The sequence below is a fragment of the Epinephelus moara genome, chromosome 14 (genome assembly GCF_006386435.1).
Source record: "Epinephelus moara isolate mb chromosome 14, YSFRI_EMoa_1.0, whole genome shotgun sequence".
Taxonomy (NCBI): domain Eukaryota; kingdom Metazoa; phylum Chordata; class Actinopteri; order Perciformes; family Serranidae; genus Epinephelus; species Epinephelus moara.
Genome location: NC_065519.1, coordinates 13,642,133 through 13,663,777, shown reverse-complemented (window position 1 = coordinate 13,663,777; position 21,645 = coordinate 13,642,133). Strand labels below are relative to the sequence as shown.

The 21,645-nt window shown below is 40.4% G+C and overlaps 2 protein-coding genes across 6 annotated transcripts in view; one reads left to right on the top strand and one right to left on the bottom strand.

Annotated features, from left to right (window-relative positions):
* Positions 1-5,908, top strand: part of LOC126400720 (ankyrin repeat domain-containing protein 34B) — a 12,801-nt gene extending 6,893 nt beyond the window's left edge. For all 4 annotated transcript variants that reach the window (XM_050061632.1, XM_050061631.1, XM_050061633.1 and 1 more), the window contains 2 exons: positions 316-532; positions 4,371-5,908. In XM_050061632.1, the coding sequence (XP_049917589.1) occupies positions 316-532; positions 4,371-5,221 (1,068 nt within the window). In that variant the 3' untranslated portion in view covers positions 5,222-5,908. The remainder of the gene's footprint in view (positions 1-315; positions 533-4,370) is intronic.
* Positions 5,909-7,493: 1,585 nt separating this feature from the next.
* The window catches only part of zgc:110158 (uncharacterized protein LOC553590 homolog), a 64,618-nt gene continuing 50,466 nt past the window's right edge, over positions 7,494-21,645 (bottom strand). The window contains exons 8-18 of one of the 2 annotated variants that reach the window (XM_050061640.1): positions 21,333-21,399; positions 18,083-18,147; positions 17,747-17,808; positions 16,122-16,167; positions 15,682-15,717; positions 15,510-15,561; positions 14,065-14,135; positions 13,627-13,705; positions 13,479-13,507; positions 12,926-13,027; positions 7,494-10,538 (exon numbers count right to left, since the gene is read on the bottom strand). In XM_050061640.1, the coding sequence (XP_049917597.1) occupies positions 10,509-10,538; positions 12,926-13,027; positions 13,479-13,507; positions 13,627-13,705; positions 14,065-14,135; positions 15,510-15,561; positions 15,682-15,717; positions 16,122-16,167; positions 17,747-17,808; positions 18,083-18,147; positions 21,333-21,399 (639 nt within the window). In that variant the 3' untranslated portion in view covers positions 7,494-10,508. Of the gene's footprint in view, positions 10,539-12,925; positions 13,028-13,478; positions 13,508-13,626; positions 13,706-14,064; positions 14,136-15,506; positions 15,562-15,681; positions 15,718-16,121; positions 16,168-17,746; positions 17,809-18,082; positions 18,148-21,332; positions 21,400-21,645 lie in introns of both variants that reach the window. The other variant, XM_050061639.1, reaches the window with a different exon arrangement.

Here is a 21,645-nt window from a genome sequence, read left to right as displayed (position 1 = left end):
GCAGCCGACAAATCTGCAGCAACTGTGTGATGCTATCATGTCAATATGGACCAAAATCTCTGAGGAATGTTTCCAGCACCTTGTTGAATCTATGACACCAAGAATTAAGGTGAAGGCAAAAGGGGTCCAACCTGGTACTGGCAAGGTGTACCTAATAAAGTGGCTGCAGATATTAAGCAAACACTGAATCCTTTTAAATAATCATCATGAAAATAGTTGAAAGTGTAGGTGTTGAACATCACTCCAAAAGATTTCATTATTGGCACCATCAAACCTCAGAACCAATCCATACCTCAGCAGCACTGTTCTCTTCAGGTGTTGATGGATGCCTGCCGGGCCAGGGGTCGTGACATCATCATCATTGCCACAGAGATGGGTGTGAATGGAGGCCCGGTGACCAGACGTTACCTCAATGTTCCTCCGTCTCCTGACACCTCGCCGGTTTCCTGCATGTCCCCGTCTGACATCGTCCTCAAGACAGGCTCACCCAACTCACCTGAGGGAGAGAACATCTTCAACTTCAGAGGAACAAGTGAGTCATGCTAATTACATTAAATTACGGTTTAAGGAGGATACTATTGTTGTGCGTTTAATTCTGCTACAGTTACACTTTACTTCACCCTGCAGGAGTTTAAAACTCACCTGAGATACTCTACACAATCAATCCACTTTAATTTTTGTGCAAACATCACTACACAGACTGTGTAGCTTAGACAAAAATTAAAGCAGACATGATGTTCACTGTGGCTGACTGCCCATCTCTATTGATTCGTTAAATGTCACACTGTACTCAAAATTAATTAAAACACAAGGTACCATGAGGGTGAGAAAAGAACATTTGGAAAAAATATCTAAAAATCAGAATGTCTAAAATCATCAGGGGTATGTGTGATTTGTATTAAATGTGCTAAACCACAGAAAAACATACAGCATAGATGAGAAGTTCTTAAAGTGCAGAGAAAAATAAAACATCTACAGTTACTTACATACTTCAGTCCCCTGATGATCATTTGTATATCAGTTACTCAGCTTGTGTTACGTTGAATTCAAGAAGGACTCTTTGTTTTTCTCGCAAGTGTGAAAGGCGTATATATTCTTCTAAGACCCTGTGTCCTTATATGAGGACATTACAATTTAGGTGTACTTCAGTCTACTTAACTTAGACCTGTTGTCCTCATTTGTGGACACATTGTTGTCACATCTAGTGGCCCTGGTGGAGCTTCGAGAAGACAATCAATCTTGACTATCTAGAGGAAGTAAAAGTCGTAACAAGGTTTCCGTAGGTGAACATGCAGAAGGATCATTTGCACAAAACACTAATCCATGTAAAAACAAGATGGCGGCCAACTCTGCCAAGTCAGTCTGCAGCCGATCCCAATACAAAAGTGGACAAGGTCCAAAACCTGATCACATTTTATGGTTGAAATTTGTTTATTTATGATTGATAATGTTTGTAATTTGACTAATTTTAGCAACAGTAACAAGCTAAGATGCTGTTAATTAGGAAGTACTCGTTTGAGGACATCAGGACATCATTAATGTCTCGTCTGAGGACACTGAGACTTTATTATTATTGACAGTATTTAGTTTTTATATGTATGGGGTCCTACTGATCCCCAATTGAAGGGAGAAATTAAAAATGCGTACCAAACAAATGTTCGGGTCTCAGGAGGATAGTGTAGATTTTAACAATATTTTTTGTCCCTGGTGTTAGCTTAATAAAGTCTTATCTTATCTTATCTTATGCCTCTAGATGACTCACTATAAAGGGGAGAGTTTAAACCAGCAAAACTACACCATAACATCCGTTTACAAACTCTACACAACTTGTGGTGTTATCAAAGTCTCATGTATCCAGTCATACCATCAATACCTCCTAAACACATGCATTTCGGCCAAACCTTAATATTCTAAACTTTTAAACTCCACCAAAGCAGCACAGGCGTGCAACATGAAATGTGGAGTTGTCCAAGTTGTGTGAGAATTTGTAAACGGATATTTTGATACAGTTTTGCTGTTGTTGAACGTGGCCCCCTATTGCTCTAATGCATTAATAATTTTCCCTGTTTTTGGATTCGTCGTTCACCTTAGAGGCATGTGAGAAAAACAAAAAAAATTTTAATAATTAAATGTAATATGGGTTAAGTAATTGATATACAAATTATACATTCTGGGGAGAAGTATTCCTTTAAACTGGGCAGCTCCATGTGCCAAGACACTTTCTATTTCAGCAGAATGGCCCTGTAAAGCACAATAACAGCGCTAACCAGGGGACCCTGTTTAGTAATCCTCATTCAGCAGAGCCACTCCTCATCATTTATGTCATGTTAACACACTGGGTCTGTATAACATTATGCAAGCAGCCTGGCTTCTGCACCTTGATGCTGAGATCAGAACCATCAACAGTACTCAGTATGCAGACACCGTGCCCCTCCTGGATACAGCAGAGCTGTGTTTAACAAAGGCAAGTCTAGACAGATGAGAACAAATTCCTGGTGGTTGAAATCATTAGCTCAGTGTTCATTCCTAAGGAGACAAGATGAAAATGTGTTGTCAGGATGAGGTGAAGTTAACTCTGGTGGTGCATTACAATGAAAGAAGCCACATTTCTTCCTCTGCACAGGAGCTGACACTTCATTCATACCATAGAGACTAAGGAGAGTGGCTGTAGATAAAATTAGACCAGGGTGTTAAAGGGAAGATATGAGGATGAAGTGATGGACTGGGGAACATCTGGCTATTCAAGATGGATCACTTTACAAACTGAGCACAACAAATGTGTATGTATGTGTGTGTTGGTCCAACACTTTGGTTCAGACTTAAATATCTCAACAACGATTAGATGAACTGCCTTGGAATTTTGTACCGATATTTATGTTGCCCAGAGGATAAATCCTCATGACTTTGGTGATCCTCTAACTTTTTCAGGGCTACTGTTTGTAGCACCAAGGCAAATATTTGTGGCTTTGTGTAAGATGTTGTAATCACTTCAATGATCCCTTAGGTTTTCATTTAGGCAATAGCTAGTCTAGTCAAAATGAATGACATTCCCTTCGGCCCCAGCTGTATTTGGTGTTTGGTGGTACCAGTTATAAGCAGAAGTTGGCATACTAACACACTTAAAGGAATACTTCACTTGCAAAATGACCATTTATATCTCAAGCATGTCCTGGCAGATGGAGTTGCCCAGTTTAAAGGAATACTTCTCCCCAAAAATGATTATTTGTATATCAATTACTCACCCCATGTTACGTTCAATTCATGAAGAAAATGTTGTTTTTCTCGCATGCCTCCAAGGTGAACGAAGAATCCAAAAACTGAGAAAATTCTTGATGAATTGAAGTAAATGGGGTCCGTGTTTGACAACATCAAAACTATATCAAAACATCTGTTTACAAACTGTCACACAGAACGTGCAGTGTTTGAACTCTGCTCAAACAGAGCTCATACACGCTTTAAGTGTTTCATATTCTCACATTTTAGCAAAAATTAATGGTGACGAAAAGGCTCCCCGTGAAGGTTTTTTTTTTAGATTAAATTACATTAAATAACATTTTTTAGCTAGAGTTTGCCACTTTGTTAGGAAATGGGTGCACACAACATACTGATACAGTCAATTAAAAATGTATTCATAACCTTTCTGTGTATGCCCAGTTGAATATGGCAATAATAATGTGTGGTTATCACAAAATTCCTCAACACACCTGGATTGGCGTCACTAATGTGAGCTGTGGCACACCATTTGAGAACCAATGCTATATACTACTAATCTTTATGGCAGCTGAGCCAAATTCAACTAAAGAGAGAACAGAGACAATTCAACAGTTAGCCTACCCTTTTGTTTTCTGAAGTCTTCCTTTAGCTGTTTTAGATGATTTCATCTTGTAAAGCACTTTGGTTGGCCTTAGGCTTTTAAATGTGCTATATAAATAAACTTGACATTGACATTGACATTGACATTTCCCGTCAACCACAGCTCCTCCGCTTCCTTTATCACCTACATTATATGGAGAGAAAATAGCGTACATCAGCATCATGCTAACCAGACAAAAAACAGGGTCTTTTTTGTGGTAACAGGCTAAATCGTTTTTTCTGCAGTTAGTTATGACTGTTTTTATTTTAGAATTCCTGTGATTTATTAATCTCATTGTGAAGCACTTTAGTTGGTGTTTGTTGTTTATATTTGTGCTCTGTGAATGAACTTGACTTGACTTAGACCCCTGATTCAGATGAGGACACCTTTAATGAGTTAAAATGGAAGAAACCTCAGGAAGACGATAGACAGAGATGCAAAAGGAGACACGCAGTTCCTCTCACCTACTTTCATATGTTGCCCTTCACTCACCGTCTGTCTTGTTCCCCTCCATCAGGCAAAAGAGGAAGTAGCAGCAGCAGCAGCGGCAGACATCCCTCCTGTGAGCTGAGTCCACTGAGCCAGTGTAGCTCTCCACCGCCCAGACAGAGAGTGTTATCTGAACCATGGCTGGCCATTCACAACCTGGCCTGTCTGAACCAGGCTTACACACAGGGTGTGAGGGAGAGGAGCCGGCAGGAGGAGGAGGGGGACAGAGAGCATTCAAGGACGGAGAGAGAGGAGCCACATTCTCATCAGTCCAGGATGGAGGAGAGGAAGGAGAGCGTGGTTCAAAGGCGGGATAACAGATTTATAGGAGAGAATTACAACAGCTGCCGTGAGGATTTCCTCCCAAGACTCTCTCAGTCGGTCCTGTCCCTCACAGAGGTGATCTCGACACCGAGCAGACTGGTCCCTAAGAGGTGTGTGACGCCTGGAGGGTCAGCATCAGACATCACACCCCTAAAAAGCTGTGTTGATAAGCTTCCTGTCTGTCAGTCTCCTCACTCCCAGCTCCGCAGGAACACCCTCCCCTCCGTCATGGTGGTTCCTCCTCTGCTTCACCTCCCGCTTTTAGTCGACCAGTCAGACACACACCTCCAGGTCCCAACACACGTGTCCACTTCCAAAAGCAGGAGCATGGTGTTTCTGCCTCACCCGCCCAGCTCCCCTCCTCCCTCCTCTTCATCCAGAGCATCTGTAAGGCTGGGGTTAGTCCCTCGGCTGCCGCTGGCCTCCTCTGTCACCTCCCTGGTTGCTCCACCTGCGTCCAGCTGCAGCGAGAGGAGCAGGAGGTCACTGCGTAGACACTCAGTGCAGCTTGAACAGATGGGAGGAGGAGGAGAAGGAGGAGGAGAAATCATTTAGGCCTTCATCCCTCCGTAATGTGGTTCTCTGACTTCAGAAAGCATAGAGTTCAAGCAGCAGGCTGAAAATGGAGCTGCTGTGGATGAACTACATCACACAGAGCCTCATAAATCCACCTGAGTGAATCATTTAAAGGGTTGACTGTCCTGCATTGTCCGTCTGTACACTTAATCACTGGCATGTCCTTGTTTATAAGCTTACTCTTAACTTTCTTCCTTCTTATATACGTCATTTTATCCATCTGAAAAATGCTGGAAACGGACCTCTGTGCTCTGCGACATATTCACAAGACCTTCTCTCGCTACCTGTTCCCAAAGTTTGTCTTGAAATGGAGAGAAGGGCTTTTAGGTACGCTGCACCTGCGGCTCCAAATCTGATGTGTGTCTTGGGGAGCTGGTCTCTTTAAGTGTTTGAAAAGTCGACTGAAGGAGTTGGAGGAAGGTGGAGATGCTTTGGCTAAATATTTGCCTCTAAATTTGATCCAGGATATGTTGAACTACTTTCCTGCTATGCTGTAATTCTACATTTTTAATTGTCTGCAGTTGTTACATGATGTTTGTCTGCAGCTTTGTGTAACGTGCTGCTGACTGCCGTGGTCAGGACACTCTTGTAAAGCAGACTCTTAATCTCAACGAGGCTTTTCCTGGTTAAATAAATAAACTAGCCATTAGAAATTTTTGTCTTTGTAGCCTATGTTTGCATATTAAAGTGATTAATCATTTGGTCAATTAACTGAAAATAATCAGATTTTTTTGTGATGATAAAAAAAATATCTAAAAACAAAAAAAGCATAAGGCAAAAAAGTTTAAAAATCACTGTTTTGAGTTTATCAAATGTGCAAATCTGCTGGGTTTCTGTGTCGTCTTTGATAGTAAGTGGTTTGGACTGTTTGAAACATATTAACGTCTCTGAACTTGTGATGGGCACTTTATTTTGCTATTTTAACATTTACCAAATTAAGTCAGGAAAATAATTGATTAATAATGAAAATAACTTTTAGTTGGTCCCAGATTTTGATGGGGATCTAGCCGTAAGGGTTGCAGAGCTGAAACTACTCCTGTGTGCTGAGCATGAATAAGAAATAATCTCAAGGGAACCGGTAATCTGAAATCAATCAACATTTTAAACGTGTACACCAATCTCAAACTACACAATTTGGGGTGCCTGTTGTGCAACAGAAGGCACGCTATATATTATTTATCGGGCTTATTTGTTATTCTTCTATAAAATTCTAGCATGCTACTCGTCTCGCAGTGTGCTATGACTTTTCTCGGAGATTCGCCAAGCCAGTTGTACGAAAATTGCAAAAACCTGTGTCAAATTTCCTATCGAAAGTAACTGACAAATGTTGTGTGTAGTACATGACACACACACAGACAATTGCCAATGAACCTCAATGATTCAGTTACTGCTATTAATTCTTAATTAGTACTCTGCAGCAGTAGCAGCACCCAGTCAAAATCTCCTGTAAAATGTTCTCAAATAAAATAGTTTCACACTCAGATAAGACGGCAGGTTTCTCTAAAATAATAACCTACACACCAAGATGAGCAGTGCAGCCACTGGCAGCTACCAATTTAGTGCAGTGAAGAAGAACTGATTTCCATTAAAAAAGGTAACATTAGCTGTTAGCAAAATGTCTGCAATTTGGTACTTTTTATGGCCCTCAATTCCTGTATGTATTTGGCATACAGGAATTATAGCAAACAATTCACATCCATACAAGGGTAATAGTATTCATTTCCGTAAATGCTTACCCTGTTGGAAGTTGTGAAGGGCTGGAGCCTATCCCAGCTGACACTGGGTGAGAGGCAGGGTACACCCTGGACAGGTCACCAGACTATCACAGGGCTGACACATAGAGACAGACAACCATTCACACTCACATTCACACCTAGGGACAATTTAGAGTCACCAGTTAACCTGCATGTCTTTGGGCTGTGGGAGGAAGCTGGAGTACCTGGAGAAAACCCACGCTGACATATGAGGAGAACATGCAGACTCCACACAGAAGGGTTCAAACCTGCTGTGAGGCGTTAATGCTAACCACAGCTCCACCTTGCCGCACGGTAAATAGTATTAAGTGGTAGTTTTGTTCTTATTTTAAACACAGTGGTATCAGATTGGTACTTTATATCTGCCGATATACAAGTTCAGGCATCGGAATCAGTATTGGAACAGAGAAAATGCAGAATTTCCAGAAAAACTGGAAAACCACACATAATGTGGAGGCAAATAATAAATGGTGTAAGTCCAGTGAAAGAAGCTCATGTTCATGGCAAAAGGAGTGAAGTCATTTTATTTGTTTTTAATATGTATCTACAACAAGGGGGACACAGGCAAAAACGACTGACAACTTGATGAAAATTAAAACAAAACCGAAAAAAAATTACATTTATTATCAATGCAGTTTTCCCACCTTTTTTTCCAATAAGCAACATTTTTTTGTCTAAAGAAACTTTACAATATAAAGAAACATACGAAGAAGGAACCTCTCATTTTACTACACGAGACATTTAGGATCTGAAACTACCCTAACATGAGATACAAAGCAACTCCCCAAGGACAGACTGCCTCATATTCAATACTGCTTTGTCATCAAGAGGAAAAAATAATGAGGAACTCAACAGAAAAATCTTTACTCCCCTCAAAAAAATTCCTCTCTCAACCCTCCCTACCCCTGAATGTTACAGTATTATACATCAGCACAATAGAAATACAGAAATGATCAACGTTGTGACGGCTTTACTTACAGGACAGAAAGATAGAGAGAAGTTCGACTGCATTTTATACAACAGTATTTCAAAGTACAGGGGAGGAAACGCCTGTTCCCGCACTCTCTCTACCTCTTCTCAGCAATAAGCACAAATCTTTTTTCTCTTTACTTTCCCAAAAACATTTCTCCCCGCCCCATTTTTAAATAGATTAAAAAAAAATCCTTCATAGTAAAGTCTGTACTCTGGTCCCTGGTGTGTCAGATTGAGAGCCAGTGTCCTGTGTGCCCCGCTTTCGCTTTTTGTCAAGAGGGTAGTTAAATGTGTCGGAGGCAGACGCGGGAGGGACAAGTTTTATTACGAGAACTGGCCTCTGTCGCTCTGTTCTTGCAAATTCTCTGTCCAACACAGTGAAAAATACATGTGTTTGTGGCGTCTTGGCCACCTTACTCAAGAATTTCCCAAGAACAGAGGCAGAGGAGGGAGACTCGTATTTCATTTGAAGATCTGTCGAGGAAATGTGTGTGACAGTGAGTTAGCTAAGAGGCGTCTAAACACACTCACTACGAAATTGTCCTCCCTGGTCCTCGTCTCAGATCCCTTGACGCTACAGCTCTGACGCGCGGTGAGGCGCCACGTCTGTCTGTGATGAGGTGAAATAGCATAATAGTTCTATAGCAGCTCCAGTTTCTGTTTCTCGCCATCAAAGACACACCATCTCTGAACACACAGTTGCCCCGAAATCGTTTCTGATCAACTGTTGTTGTGATTTTGAAAATATCAAAACATGTCAATGATATCAAAATGCATTTTACAGTATTTACAAAAAAATTAAAATCAAAAAGATGGAGAGAGTTGTACAAAAAAAAAAAAAAGAATCAGAGAGGGGGGGTGGTGTGGGAGTGTGTTTCGATGCTGGCCCGTCAGAAAGGTGAGAAAAGAGGGGGGGGGGGGGAGGAAAGGACGGAGGTCTTTTTCTTCAACATGAGCAAAGGGAAGGAGGCCGCTCATCAGAGTCAACAGAGCCTTTCCGCTTCCTGCTTTGCTCCGACGAAAAAACGCCGATCAGCAGAGCGCCGGAAGTCCTTTCAGAGGGCGTGTGCGACAGCAAGACGTCTGCAAAGCTAAACTGAGACTGGTGTGTGAAAGCAAAATTCCCATAAAGCACAGACATACATCACAGTGTGTTGAGGACTTGTCAGCAAACAAAAAAACAATCCAAGTGTTCACTACAGTTCAGCAGAGACGATAACGCGGCCTACGACACGTGTCGGAGTGAACGGTAACCTAAGTGGGCAGCATTAGAGGAAGCAGCATGAGTGGAGGGTCTTCAGCACCTTCGGGGGCTTGGACAGAGGGGGTCTAACGACGGAGATGAGGAGACGCTGCTGACTGGATCTGAATATTTACACAGTTGCTACTAGTTCTGCAGTTAACAAAAAAAAACAGGGATAACACTTTTAAAAAAGTAACAATGATTCATAAGACAAATTTAAAAGTACATAAATAAATAGAGCTGTGCATTTCACTGCATGGAAGCTACTAAAAACAGGAGCCGCTTCTTCTTCTGGTTATCGAACGAGGAGTTAAAAATTTAGATGGCTGCTAAAACTCTGAGAGAGATATATATATATTAAAAAAAAGGGCCAATCAGTACCGTGATGGATAAATCTTACCAGCAGGGGGCAGTGTGCTCGCACGGAGCCACATGTTACACAGCAAATAGTTTCTGATCTGTGTGCACACGTGCTGTCTTCATCGCATTAATGTGCCCTTAGAAACAACAGAAATTAGAACCTAATCTTAAAATGATCATAGCAATATCATTAATAACAATAATACAATAATAAAAATAGCATGATACAATACATACACAAAAAAATGGAGAAAAAGAAAGAGTTCACTGATCATCACAACACCTCTGTTAAAAAATGTACACACAGAGAGAACAATATGGGGGGGGGGGGCAACGGGGTCATCGAATGTCCGACCCTCAACTGAATCCGTCGGGAGGAACGGCAACAAAAAAAAGACGATAAAAAGTCCAGGTTGAGAAGCTTCAGGCGGCGGCTAAAAGACCCAACGCTGTGTCCTCATGCGAGGGCTGTGTTATTATCCAGTCTCCTCACTCCCTCTTTCTCTCTGTTTGTCCTCCTTCCCTCGCTCATTGTCTAGAACCTGACAGGAAGCCAGGGAGGCCCGGGCCGGAGTCAGAGAGGAGGCTCTTCCTGTTGCTCTGTGACTGCTTCCTATTCAGACCGGCGGCCATCTTGCATGCTCCAGGAGGGCCCGTCTTAATAAGAGTCCCAGCATGCTCAAGGGCTGTCCCAGAAGGCTGCGTGGCCGTAGAGTTCCCGTAGAGTGAGAAGGACAAAAGGGGTGGTGGTGGGTAGGTGGGGGTTGGATAGCGGATCCCATATGGGGGGGGGGCAGAGGGTGTGTGTGTGAGGAGGGGGAGGTGGTCCAATCCGAGGTGAAGTAAGGATTGAATTGAAGAAAAAAAATCAGGTGCAGGGGTACAAAAATAGGAGGGAGGAAATAAAGAAAAATACAAAAAAAAGGAAAAAATAAAATCACACACTCATCGTCATGTTGGGTGAATACTGAAAAGAGAGAGAGGGAAGGGGGAGGAGGGCACAGATGAGTGGATATGTCACTGACAACATGTAAACACCAGAGGGCGCTCAGACCCAGCCCTGCAAAGCTAGAGGAGGCACAGACTTCGGTTCCGGCTCGGCTCCAATACACCTGATTCAAGTCATCAATAAGTTAGTCATATTTCTGATTCATACGACTGGGGATTTAACCTTGATACTTTCTATGGTACAGATGGAGTTTGTACATAGCACAAAGCTTCAGAAACAGTCAGACTCAGCTTTCTGTGGTTATTTTTTAAACACATATTTCACTCTTTGTTGAGAATTCGGACAAAACCCTCAGGCCATTTCCCTGTTTGTCTGCTTTTAACTTTCTTTCTCTCTTTTTTCTTTTTACTAATTTTCTCTCACTACTTGTTTCTTGCTAATTTTTGAGTAATTTCTCCTTTCATTGCTCATTGCCTTCTTCAAATCAAGCCAATTCACTCAGGTTTCAAAGGGTTAAATGATGTAAAAAAAATAAAAATAATAACACTGTCAGCACAGTTTTTAATTGTTTAACATTGTTTTAACCTCTCAAAATACATTTAACTCTTTGGTTTAGTTGCTTTTTTTTAAGATTATTTTTTGGGGCTTGTTTGCCTTTAATGGACAGGATAGTGTGAAACAGGGAGACCAAGAGAGTGGGGGGACGACATGCAGCAAAGGGTTGCAAGCCAGAGTTGAACTCGCGACCGCTGCAGCGAGGTATCCCTTCTTTACATGGGGCGCCAGCACTCTTCACTAAGCTAGACACCGCAGTTTCGTTGCTTTTGACAACAGACCTCAAAATCAGTATGCCAACCAACCCGCTCACGTTACCCAACTTTGTGATGAAATTATGTCACTCGTCACAGACTTTCATATCTTATTCAAAATTAAGCTGTTTCCCTGGTCTATTACTTAGAAATAATACATCTCTGTCTAATACTGTTTTATAATATAATTAGTCCACAGACCATTTTTTCTACTTTCAATATAAAACTTGTAGAAAAGACTCCTGCACACTGTCTAATTTGCAAAAATAATGATTTTAATGACGTTTCAGTGAGTAGACCTTCATCAGGCATTTATTCTTCTCGTCCCTCTGCTGCACACCTGTTTGAATGTAGATGTGCAAAGTATTCCTTTGTTTTGAGATACTATAAAACTGAAATATCACCGTCACCAAAAAGTTAGTGACTTTCAGATGTTTTAAGAAAAGCAGACATTTTTGTTATATTTTTGTTTCTGTGACCTTTAAACGACCGTGTACCAACAAACCCCGGTCTCCCCTATCACATTGGTGTTGAATCAAAACTGACTCATTTTGGCTTTTAAGAGCTCTTATTTTGAAATATTTCTAATTACTCCTAGCCCTGCTGCTGATTGGTTGAATCAGAGTATTAGAGCTTAACTATAATTCCAGCCTGTGCACCCCGTGGCTCTGCAGGCCGAGGGTAAGAGACCGTCACAGTTTTTCACAATGCAAGGATCAAAGTGCACTCCTCCACCTGTTGTGCACAAAAAACTTCACAACTACTTTGTTCTTAAAGCTGAACACATTTAACCTTTGAAACAACATCAATGAAACAGACTGAGCATTTGTTTCCATCCACTGATCACTGATCACTGATACAGAGGGTATACAATGAGTTCCTACGTGATTAGTAAGCGGCTACAATGCAAGCAGAACATCAGATATTCTTTACAGCCCTGGTTTTATTATTATTATTCTGTAAACATGCTGTTGTGCGACGCAGGCACAGTGAGGCATGTTTTGGATTTCAGATTTATTTTACAGTGCTGTGTCCCGTGTTGCAGAGCAGGGGGCTTCAACGTTTGAGGCCAAGGAATGTTAGCTTAAAGAGGGACGGAACAGGGATCCCCTTCGACATGTTTTGTATAAAACTGAGATAATTCTCTGAATATTTTCTCTCTGCTAAGTTGGCAGCAGTTGTAGCGTGGCTAGGTGCATTAGCCTCATACTTTGCACTTTTGCCTGAGGTGTCTGAGGAAGACGGTATGTCAAAGTCTCTTGCTCGAAAAGTTACATAACAATCAACTCACATTAATATCCATACACTTGGAATAATCTCTGCTAATCCACCTCTTATAAGCGTCTCTTTAAAAACTGACAGAAAGTAACACTGCTACCTCTCTGCTCAAATAATATCAAGACAAAACCAGTACAGCTATAAAAACAAATAAAAAATAGGGACAAGACACAAACTTAACCAGAACGTTATCAATAGTCTGAGATCAATATTGAAAAATCAGGCGAACCCTCTGCTTGCATTCATCCACTGGTTTATGTCATGAAGTCAAGGATAACTGTTAAGGGTTGTGAGATGTCGTTCACTCGCTCTACTTACACTTTCGCTTTGGAATGGGTTCAAGAAGTTCCCGCCCATTTCGCCGTCATCTCTTGGCGTTCCAGGAGGGTTGTTCATGCCCCCCATGTTATTAGGGGAGCTCTGGAGGACAAGAGGGAGAAGAAAGGGTGTTTTAAAAGCTTAGCTCAGATTACAAACTAACTAACTAACTGGTGGAGGCAGCAGTAAACCAGTAACTCCTGTGTTCTGTGAGGTAAAATTACTGTTGTTGTCAAAGGAGTCTGGTGGCTTTAAGAGAGCATAGATGACTGCTACAGTTCCTTCTCCCGAAAAGCAAGATAAAGCAGTGAAAATACTCTAAATATAGCATACACTTAAACTGAAATTGATTTTTTTAGATGGTTAAAATACATTCTCATGCTGCCCCGTCCACAGCAGTACACTCATCGCAATCTACCATAGGTAATACACTGACCATTGATAAGTACCTCATACAACCCCACTTCAAGAAATCCCAACCGCCCCTTAAAGTGTAAAGATTTTAAAAACAACAACGCTCAGCAAGTTTATTGAAAATCTGATTTACACTCACCTTTGGCAACCCGTCCATATCCCCAGACCCTGAGGAAGTGGAAGACATAGTTGAATTGTTTTCCAAGGTAAACTTGTTTCCAAAATGAGGCATTATCTATCTGTACATGAATCAGTGGTTTGTAAAGCCACACTATGTTTAAACCCACCTAGTGATCCGTTCATGTGGTGTGGCTCCATGGCTCCCATAGCTCCCATTGGCCCGTCAGGCCCAGGTCCCATAGGGAACTGGCAAAGAAGACGTAGAGGAAGCTTTTTAAATGACTGCAACATTATTTTTCATGTTTGACCTCTGTGGTCTTTTTCAGCTTGGAGGTGAAGTAGAGATTTGTTATGTTTGTCTGATGCTGAGTTGTACTGGTGCCCAGTGATGTGCTTATAAACCCAGTGTGAGCTGGATTCATTTTTGTGGGCAAGGTTGTGTAATTTCAATTATTACAACAACATCTATAATTTTAACCCTGAAGTGCATCTGCACTGTCTGTCTGAAACTGTTACACGCCTGGAGAGTTGAAGCTTTAAAATAATGTTACAGAGATTTTTTTTTGTTAAATGAATTACTAAGTGAATTAAATTTTGAGACTCACGTTGGGTCTGTTGCCTCCCGGTCCGATTGGATTCATCATTGTATAGATGTTTTCACTGGAGTTAGTCGAATCTGAGGAAAAAGCAAAACACAAGCTTTAGTTACATGATATTACAGAGATTATGTTACTCACTAATAACAAAGATTTGATCAAACAATAAATTAAATACTTAGCGGTCCAGTGCGTAGGATTTAGGGGGATATATTGGCACCATATCAGGCATCACCCTGAAATAGTGCAGGATTTATACTTCTGTGTCCAATCAACTGTAGTCTCTGCACTGTCGTACAGCCTAAAACATACCCTACGCCGTAGCCTGATGTGCACCTCCCCAGAAATGTAACTTCATGTTACAGCGACGCAGACCTCCTGTCTGTTTCTGTAAGCTGAAACCATTTCCCTCAGTGGAAACAAAGCTTTTATTTACTTTAATTTCACAGATAAGAAGCAATAAATTGTGAAGACAATAAAGCCTCCACAAAACAACATTATAAGTCTTGAGTGTGATTTATCCTGGCTTCATATGAGCAGAGGAAATCTCAGCTAGTTGCTAGGCTAATTTATACAATGTAAAATGACATGGGCTTGTGCTAATAATATTAGCATGTTGTATTTGTTTGGAAAACATGTTTAGTATAAGACAGTTGTTTTGTCGGTGAACCTTGTGAGCCAAATTTTGTAACATCACCTTTGTTAAATGTTGCTGTTGTTCCTGGTTTCATATGGGTAGAGAAAAAGTCTGCTAGCCACTAGGCTAATTTATACAATGTAAAATGCCATAGGCTTGTGCTATGTGGGGAAAATGTGTCCAGATAAAGACAAATGCTTTGTCTGTGAATGCTGCGAGTTATAGTGAACCTGATTTGTGTACTTGTGTTTGAAACTGTCTCTATTAAGCCATGTTTCCAAGTTCCTCATCTACGGAGACCGTCATGTTGCAACGCCATGTTTCTACAGGAGCCCAGAACGCACAAACCAAACACTGGCTCTGAATAGGACCATCTGCTTTTGAGCGTCAGCTACCATAGTTAGCAGACCGTCTGTGATGAAAATGGCAGAAAAACACTGATTATTTTAACATGAAACTGCTTCATTCAGTGTTTTTTCACCAGTTTAAATCACTGGATCGATTTGTTTTGGAGAGGAAGAGACATCTGCAGATAATTTGTCTCCTGGTAAAAACTTTCTGAACAATAAACAAAGGAATTCTAACTAGCAGAAGATTCAGCTGGCTGCAATGTGCAGTCCTCACCACTAGAGGCCACTAATTCCCCCTAAATTTTACACACTGGCCCTTTAAATAAAAATAGAGATGTGAAAACACTGATAGTGCTTGGCTGGTGAGGGGACACATTCATGCTGGTTTAGTGAGGAAGAAAAATGGAAGAGACATCTATTTCTGACACAAGTGTTAGTGGTGGGGACGTAGTTATGTGACGCACCACCTGGGCTGGGCATGATGGGAGTTCCAGGTGGACCTCCTCCTCCTGGAGGACCCTGCAGAAATAATCAGTGATTGAGGTTAAAATTACACTCAAGACCATGAAGCATCAGTGTAATTAAATTTTGACTGCATGCATGAAGAGTGGCTCTTGTTTCTGACAGATTTGAACTCACCACATAGTTTCCTGGAGATGAGGAGGAGTAGGCTATCTGCAGGAGGAAGAGGAAACAGATAATCAGATCTGAGGGTCAGAGAATGCTGAATGTGAATCTATACAGAGAGTGACAAATGAAGAGAACTCTTTATAGACCGATACAGCCCTGCAATAAATATTACTTCTGTAAAGCAGACTGCAGCAGCAAGGACGTGTTGTGTTAACTCTATAATATGTTTTTGATGCTACAGTTTGTACTGTATATTTTCCTTTAATTATGTGGTGAACTGTCCCTTTAACTGTCATTTAGGGAAACTGCCTTGGAAAACCAAAGCTGAAAATCAACAGCATAACGTTAGTGTTTTGCTGGGGTGTTGCACAACACTGAAGGTCATTTCCTCTTTCTCTGCCCAACACCTTTATGTTGTCATGTGTGAAGGTCAAGGCTTTCTGACTCACAGAGTTAGCATTAGGTCCTGGCCAAGGCCCTCTTCCTCCGGGACCCCTGAGGCGAAGAAAAATAAAGGACACAAAGAAAAGAAAGGGGGAAAGAGAAAAAGGGTGTGAAGAGAAAGGCAACATAAATAACTCACAGAGGATACAGCAAAAGGAGAGATCCTCTGAACCCCACAACCCAACAGCAGGTTTGAAAGGCATGTTTTATCGAATTAAAAATTTGCCAACATTATTTAACATAGCCAGAAACTGTTAGAACAGAAATTGTTGTCGGATCTTCCAATTTACGACAGTCTTGAACACATCACGTGCAACAAACGCTTCCCTCAGGAAACTAATCTCAGCTTAACATAGTGATACATCATCAGAATCATTTAATTCTATGTCTCATTTAAAATCAAACCAAAAATTAACCGTTTACGTGGACCAGGTCCTGTAAAAAAATAAAATAAATTTTAAGCTATCACGTGACAAGAATTAAAGCAAAATTTGTACAAACTACAGGCTGTTTACACAAACACAAAGGAGAGGTTGTAAGCAGAGGTTGTGAAAATTCAGTGGGTCTCATTCTTGAAACTTGAGCAGAACAAATTTGTGTGCAAACTGTTCGCAGAAGGAAATTCATGTATATTGCGGTATTCATCAATATGTGAGCAGCTCCAATCTTTTCGTAGGTACAAAATCTACACCTGCTTCTGACTGCTCGTAGTGTTTGTGTAAATAAGTTATTGCACAGAAATGTTGCTTGTCATTATTAGAAATTACAATTTTATTTCATATTGTGCTCTGTTACGTTCACAATATACAGATGCCTTTAAAACAAGCAAGTTAAACTTGACAAGAGATTAGAAATATAACACATTTAGCTAAATTAGTTGACATTTAGCTTCAGATTAGGGTTCTTAAAAACCTGAATGAGTTTTTTAAATCCACTTAATACAAAACTGGAAAACGCTGCTCTCTGAATGAATACAATAACACACCAGCACGCTCCTCCTCTGCGCTTTTTACGCACTGCAGCCCCAAACTACATGTCATTTTTGTTTAACTTAATTATCAGAGAGGCGACATGGGAAACGTAAACATGATTTCAAATTGAGTTTTGGTTTAATAAGACCTGTGGATGTGTGAAAGCAATTCAACATCTGTCTTTATTCGCACTGGGCAGCTGGTGAATCCGAGTGGGTTTTAAATACCGAGGTTTTTTATGTGCAAATCAACATACAGATTTACTAACATTTCATGAATGAGGCCCAGTGTGTGTCGTATGTGGAGCCCCTCACTTTTTTTCCCCAATATTGGTAACACTTGTTGGCACTTGGAAAAAAAAAGTTGTGTATAAAGATTGCATTTTTCCCTCTAATTTTTGTTATAAAATAAAAGAAATTCAACTTATTTTTTTGCTTGTTTTTTAAAATCATTATCATTATTTATAGCTTTATAACACTACACAACAGACATTTTTGAGTTCACCCTACTTACAGTCACCATTGTGCTGTTTCCATACAAATGTAGGATTTATATATTGTGGTGAAAAATGAGGCCAGAGTGAGTGAAGTGTGGCAAGAGCAAAAAACAGACATGGATAAAAAGTCATTATATTTCACTACATCTGTGTTTTCACTTACATGTTCATTCCTGGCATGGGACCGCCCATGGAGTTGGGAGGAGGCCTCATACCTCCGTAATTCTGTAAGACAAGTGGTTAAAAAACACTGTAAGAACATTCGCTTGAAAGTTATAATCGATTCTCAACTATATCACTGTTTTTGTTTACTCTGGTGACGCTAATTCTTGGACTGCCTTGGGTTTGGCCTTTTGTTTAACATTTTCTGGTTTCACACATACATCATTAGACTGTGAGCAGCTGTGATGTCATCAAGCAAACAAGCCCAAACTGTTCTGATGACTGTACAGAAACAAACACATCTCAAGAACAGATTCATCCAAATAAATGTGTGTACCTGTGGGCCCATGGCCATTCCTCGAGGGGGGTTCATTCTCATAGGTCCACCCATGTTAGGATGTCCTGCAAGAAAAGACCGTGTTAGGCAGTGTTAATTTCATTAACGAAAACTATGACTGAGTACATTCGTCATTACCCTTTTTGTTTCAGTGACAAAAACGAGATGATGATGAGACGACACTAACGTCATTTAACACTAACTGTGACTGTCTCAACACGCAATACTGACAACGAAAGAAGATGAGACTAAAAGCTCTATTAAAATCTTTATCTTCCTTGATAAGAAGGTCAGACAAAATATTATAAACTGCCTTTTTTATCTTTTAAATGCAGCAGTTCTGTTTCCTGTGCTGCTGTGCACGCCGTATCAGGACGATACTGGCAGCAACAATAAGCACAGACAGGAGGACTCAGAATAATTTACTTACTCACTGTGCTCCAACACTACACTACTTATCTTTATTTTATTATCACTTCTTTTATTGATCTTATCTAATGTGTCTCATTTTTTATTGGCCAACTGTTGGTCTTCATTATTACACTGTTTAACTTTAAGTTCTTACTTTTTTAATGGTTTTAATGTCTTAATAATTCTTATTATTTGGTTGTTAATCTTAATTATTTGAATTTTTTGTCCTAATTCTTAACATGTAATATTTATGTGTCTGTTTTAACTTCCTTAAATTGTGTCTTATGTCCTTAAATTGTTGACATCAGACCACTGACACAAACACTTTCTGCAGAGCTGCATTCTCAATCATCCAACTAGTGTTTCATTTGAATTTGATGAGATAAAATCTTACATAAAAACAACTAAAATGACACGATTATTGGTTTTGATTAGACTAAATCAGAATGTTCAGTATAATCTGATGTCTAAAATGTCGACAGTTTTCATTGACTAAAACTAGACTAAAATAGTCACGGTTTTCTTTGTATTATCCGTCTGAGATAAGATTGAAGTGCCTAGACTTTTGGTCAACTAAAACTAAACAAACAACTAAAAAAAAATAACAGGATGAGGTCAACTAAACATGATAAAAACTAAGTAACCAACGACATTTGACACAGGACTACATTATAAAAAAAAAAATTAACACTACACTAGAGTTGCACACTGACTGCGACACACTACACATGACACATGGTGTAAATCCACATATGGCTCCTCTCTTAAAGTCAGGAATTAAGACATGCCGCAGACAATGCTTCATCCTAATCCCATTAGTTATATCCCGCTGGCCCCTGAAGCTGTAATCTGCAGATAAAATCACCACTGACCCCTCACCGAGCCAGACACACCCACAAGTGTTCAATCCACACAAGAAAAGGAACCGAATTTGTGCTAAAAAAAAAAAAATCATAAATCTGTTGGATGATGTTCAGTCCTGAAACAACCTGTTCATGAACTGATTTATCAACTGTGAGAATGAATCAAAACTTTGTAATAATCAAATATCCGGTATTAGAAATGTGTTGAAAAATGCCAAATTTTTCTCCAATGTGAGGATTTGCAGTTTTTCTTCATCTCTTAATATTCTTATTTTTAATTTGTTTTTTAGCAGCACGCACAGCTCCATTCCCAACTGATACATAGTGGTGGCAATGATCAAAACAACCCTAACAACAGCACTCACTGACAATTTTTTTTTTTTTAGGATTATTCTTTTTAGCGAGTTCTCCCTTTATTATAGCACAGCTGAGTAGTGACAGGACAGGAGGGAGAGAGCACAGCAAAGGGCCATGGGTTGAATGTGAACCCCGGCTGCTGCAAAGGACTCGGCTGATGTGGGGCGCATGCTCTGCCAGGTGAGCTGGAGGTCACCCCACAGACAAATGTGGGTAAAACAAAAACAAAAGTGTTTCAGCTCAACACTGTCGTCAGAGTGACGTGCCTGGGCAAGTGCGTCCATCTGAACTCTGCCTGTGCATTCCATGTAATTGCTGAGGCACCACTCCAGCTTGTGTGAGACTGTTTCTGTGAAAGTGTTTTAAATAGCAGTGATTTAGCAAAAATGAGTGTGTTTGGGAACTACAGAGCATATGACTGAACTTGGATTATACTGCAGGAGATGGGTGAGAAATGGACGTGTTGAATTAGTTTAGTTTAGTTTTATTAGAATTAGTTTTGCTGTTGTTAATCGCGGCCCCCTTCTACTTAAATTCATAAAGAATTTTCTCCCTTTTTGGATTCTGTGTTCACTGTGGAGGCATCCAAGGGAAACAAACTTTTCTTCAAGAATCCAACGTAAGGAGGGGTAAGTAATTAATATAAATGATCATTATGTGGGTGAAGTATTCCCCTAATACCACTTTCACTGTCAAACTGACCAAAGCATTAAAAACTAACAGCTATTTTAACACAGAGATAGCACTATAGACCGTCCCTTCTTTAAGCCTCCTTTGCATTTTTACACAGAACCAAACAACAGCATCATCACGTCGCTCCAGTGTGTGATTATAGACTGCATTCTGCAATACCCCAATCAAAAGAGGCATGACGCACATCACATGTAATACAACAGGGTACATACATGTGCGCAGCTTTTTCTGAACAATAACAATGGCGTGTCAACGTGTCAATAAAAATCATTTACCACCCTTTTTACATGGCAGCTGATCTCTTCCTCTGCTCGGAGGGAAAGGAACTCCCTCACCTCATTGTTTTCCCAATTTGCGGACATTTATGGCTCCTGTTCTTTTTGGAGTTAGCCCCTAACTGCTCACAGCTACTTTTTAAATCTCCTGCGGTGGGTTGCATGCATAACACAACATCAAAAAGTCACACTCATGCTGCCCATGATCCATGGTGGATTAAAGACGAGGCCATTCACCCCCCCATTCTACGCTCATATGTTATATACAGAGCAGTGAGGCGGCATAACAGCACGATATCCCTGCCCTAAACAGGCTGTGTAAAAAGTGCTAATGATAACACCTAGATTTTTTGAAAGCTGCATTAATATAGTGATATTTAAATAACATTATTGTCAGTACTGTCCATCTCGGAGGAAACTGAAATCAATTCTCAACACCTGCTGATATCCCGTTATTTTTTGACATCTTATGGACTAAAAAAGTAAATGCTGAGTTTGACAGATTAATCAACAACGGAAATAATTGTGGCATCATCAATCATCACATACACCATCTACTATACAACATATTTCATTATTTGAGGAGCTCCCCCGTCTGAACTTAAGACTATACGATAAGAGTCTAGACTATAAGAGCCATCTGAACCTTACCTTGCGGTCTTGTCGGGTCCAAACTGTTTGGCAGGAGAGGCTGAGATCCAGGGATTCCCCCCGGAGGCTGAGGAAAGACCAGACATGGAAACTGATTAAAATACTGACTCACTTTCATGCTTTGCAACACAGATATACTGGCTTAGGTTTGGGCAGTATCACGGTATACCAGGATATTTAGAAATTCTGATGTATAATTTTTAACACCATCAAAAATAGAGACGCTCCCCTTTCTATTAAACTGATACAGAGATGCTGTATTGAAGTGATGTAGTGCACAACATGTGCCACCAGAGGTCACTCTCTACTCCTG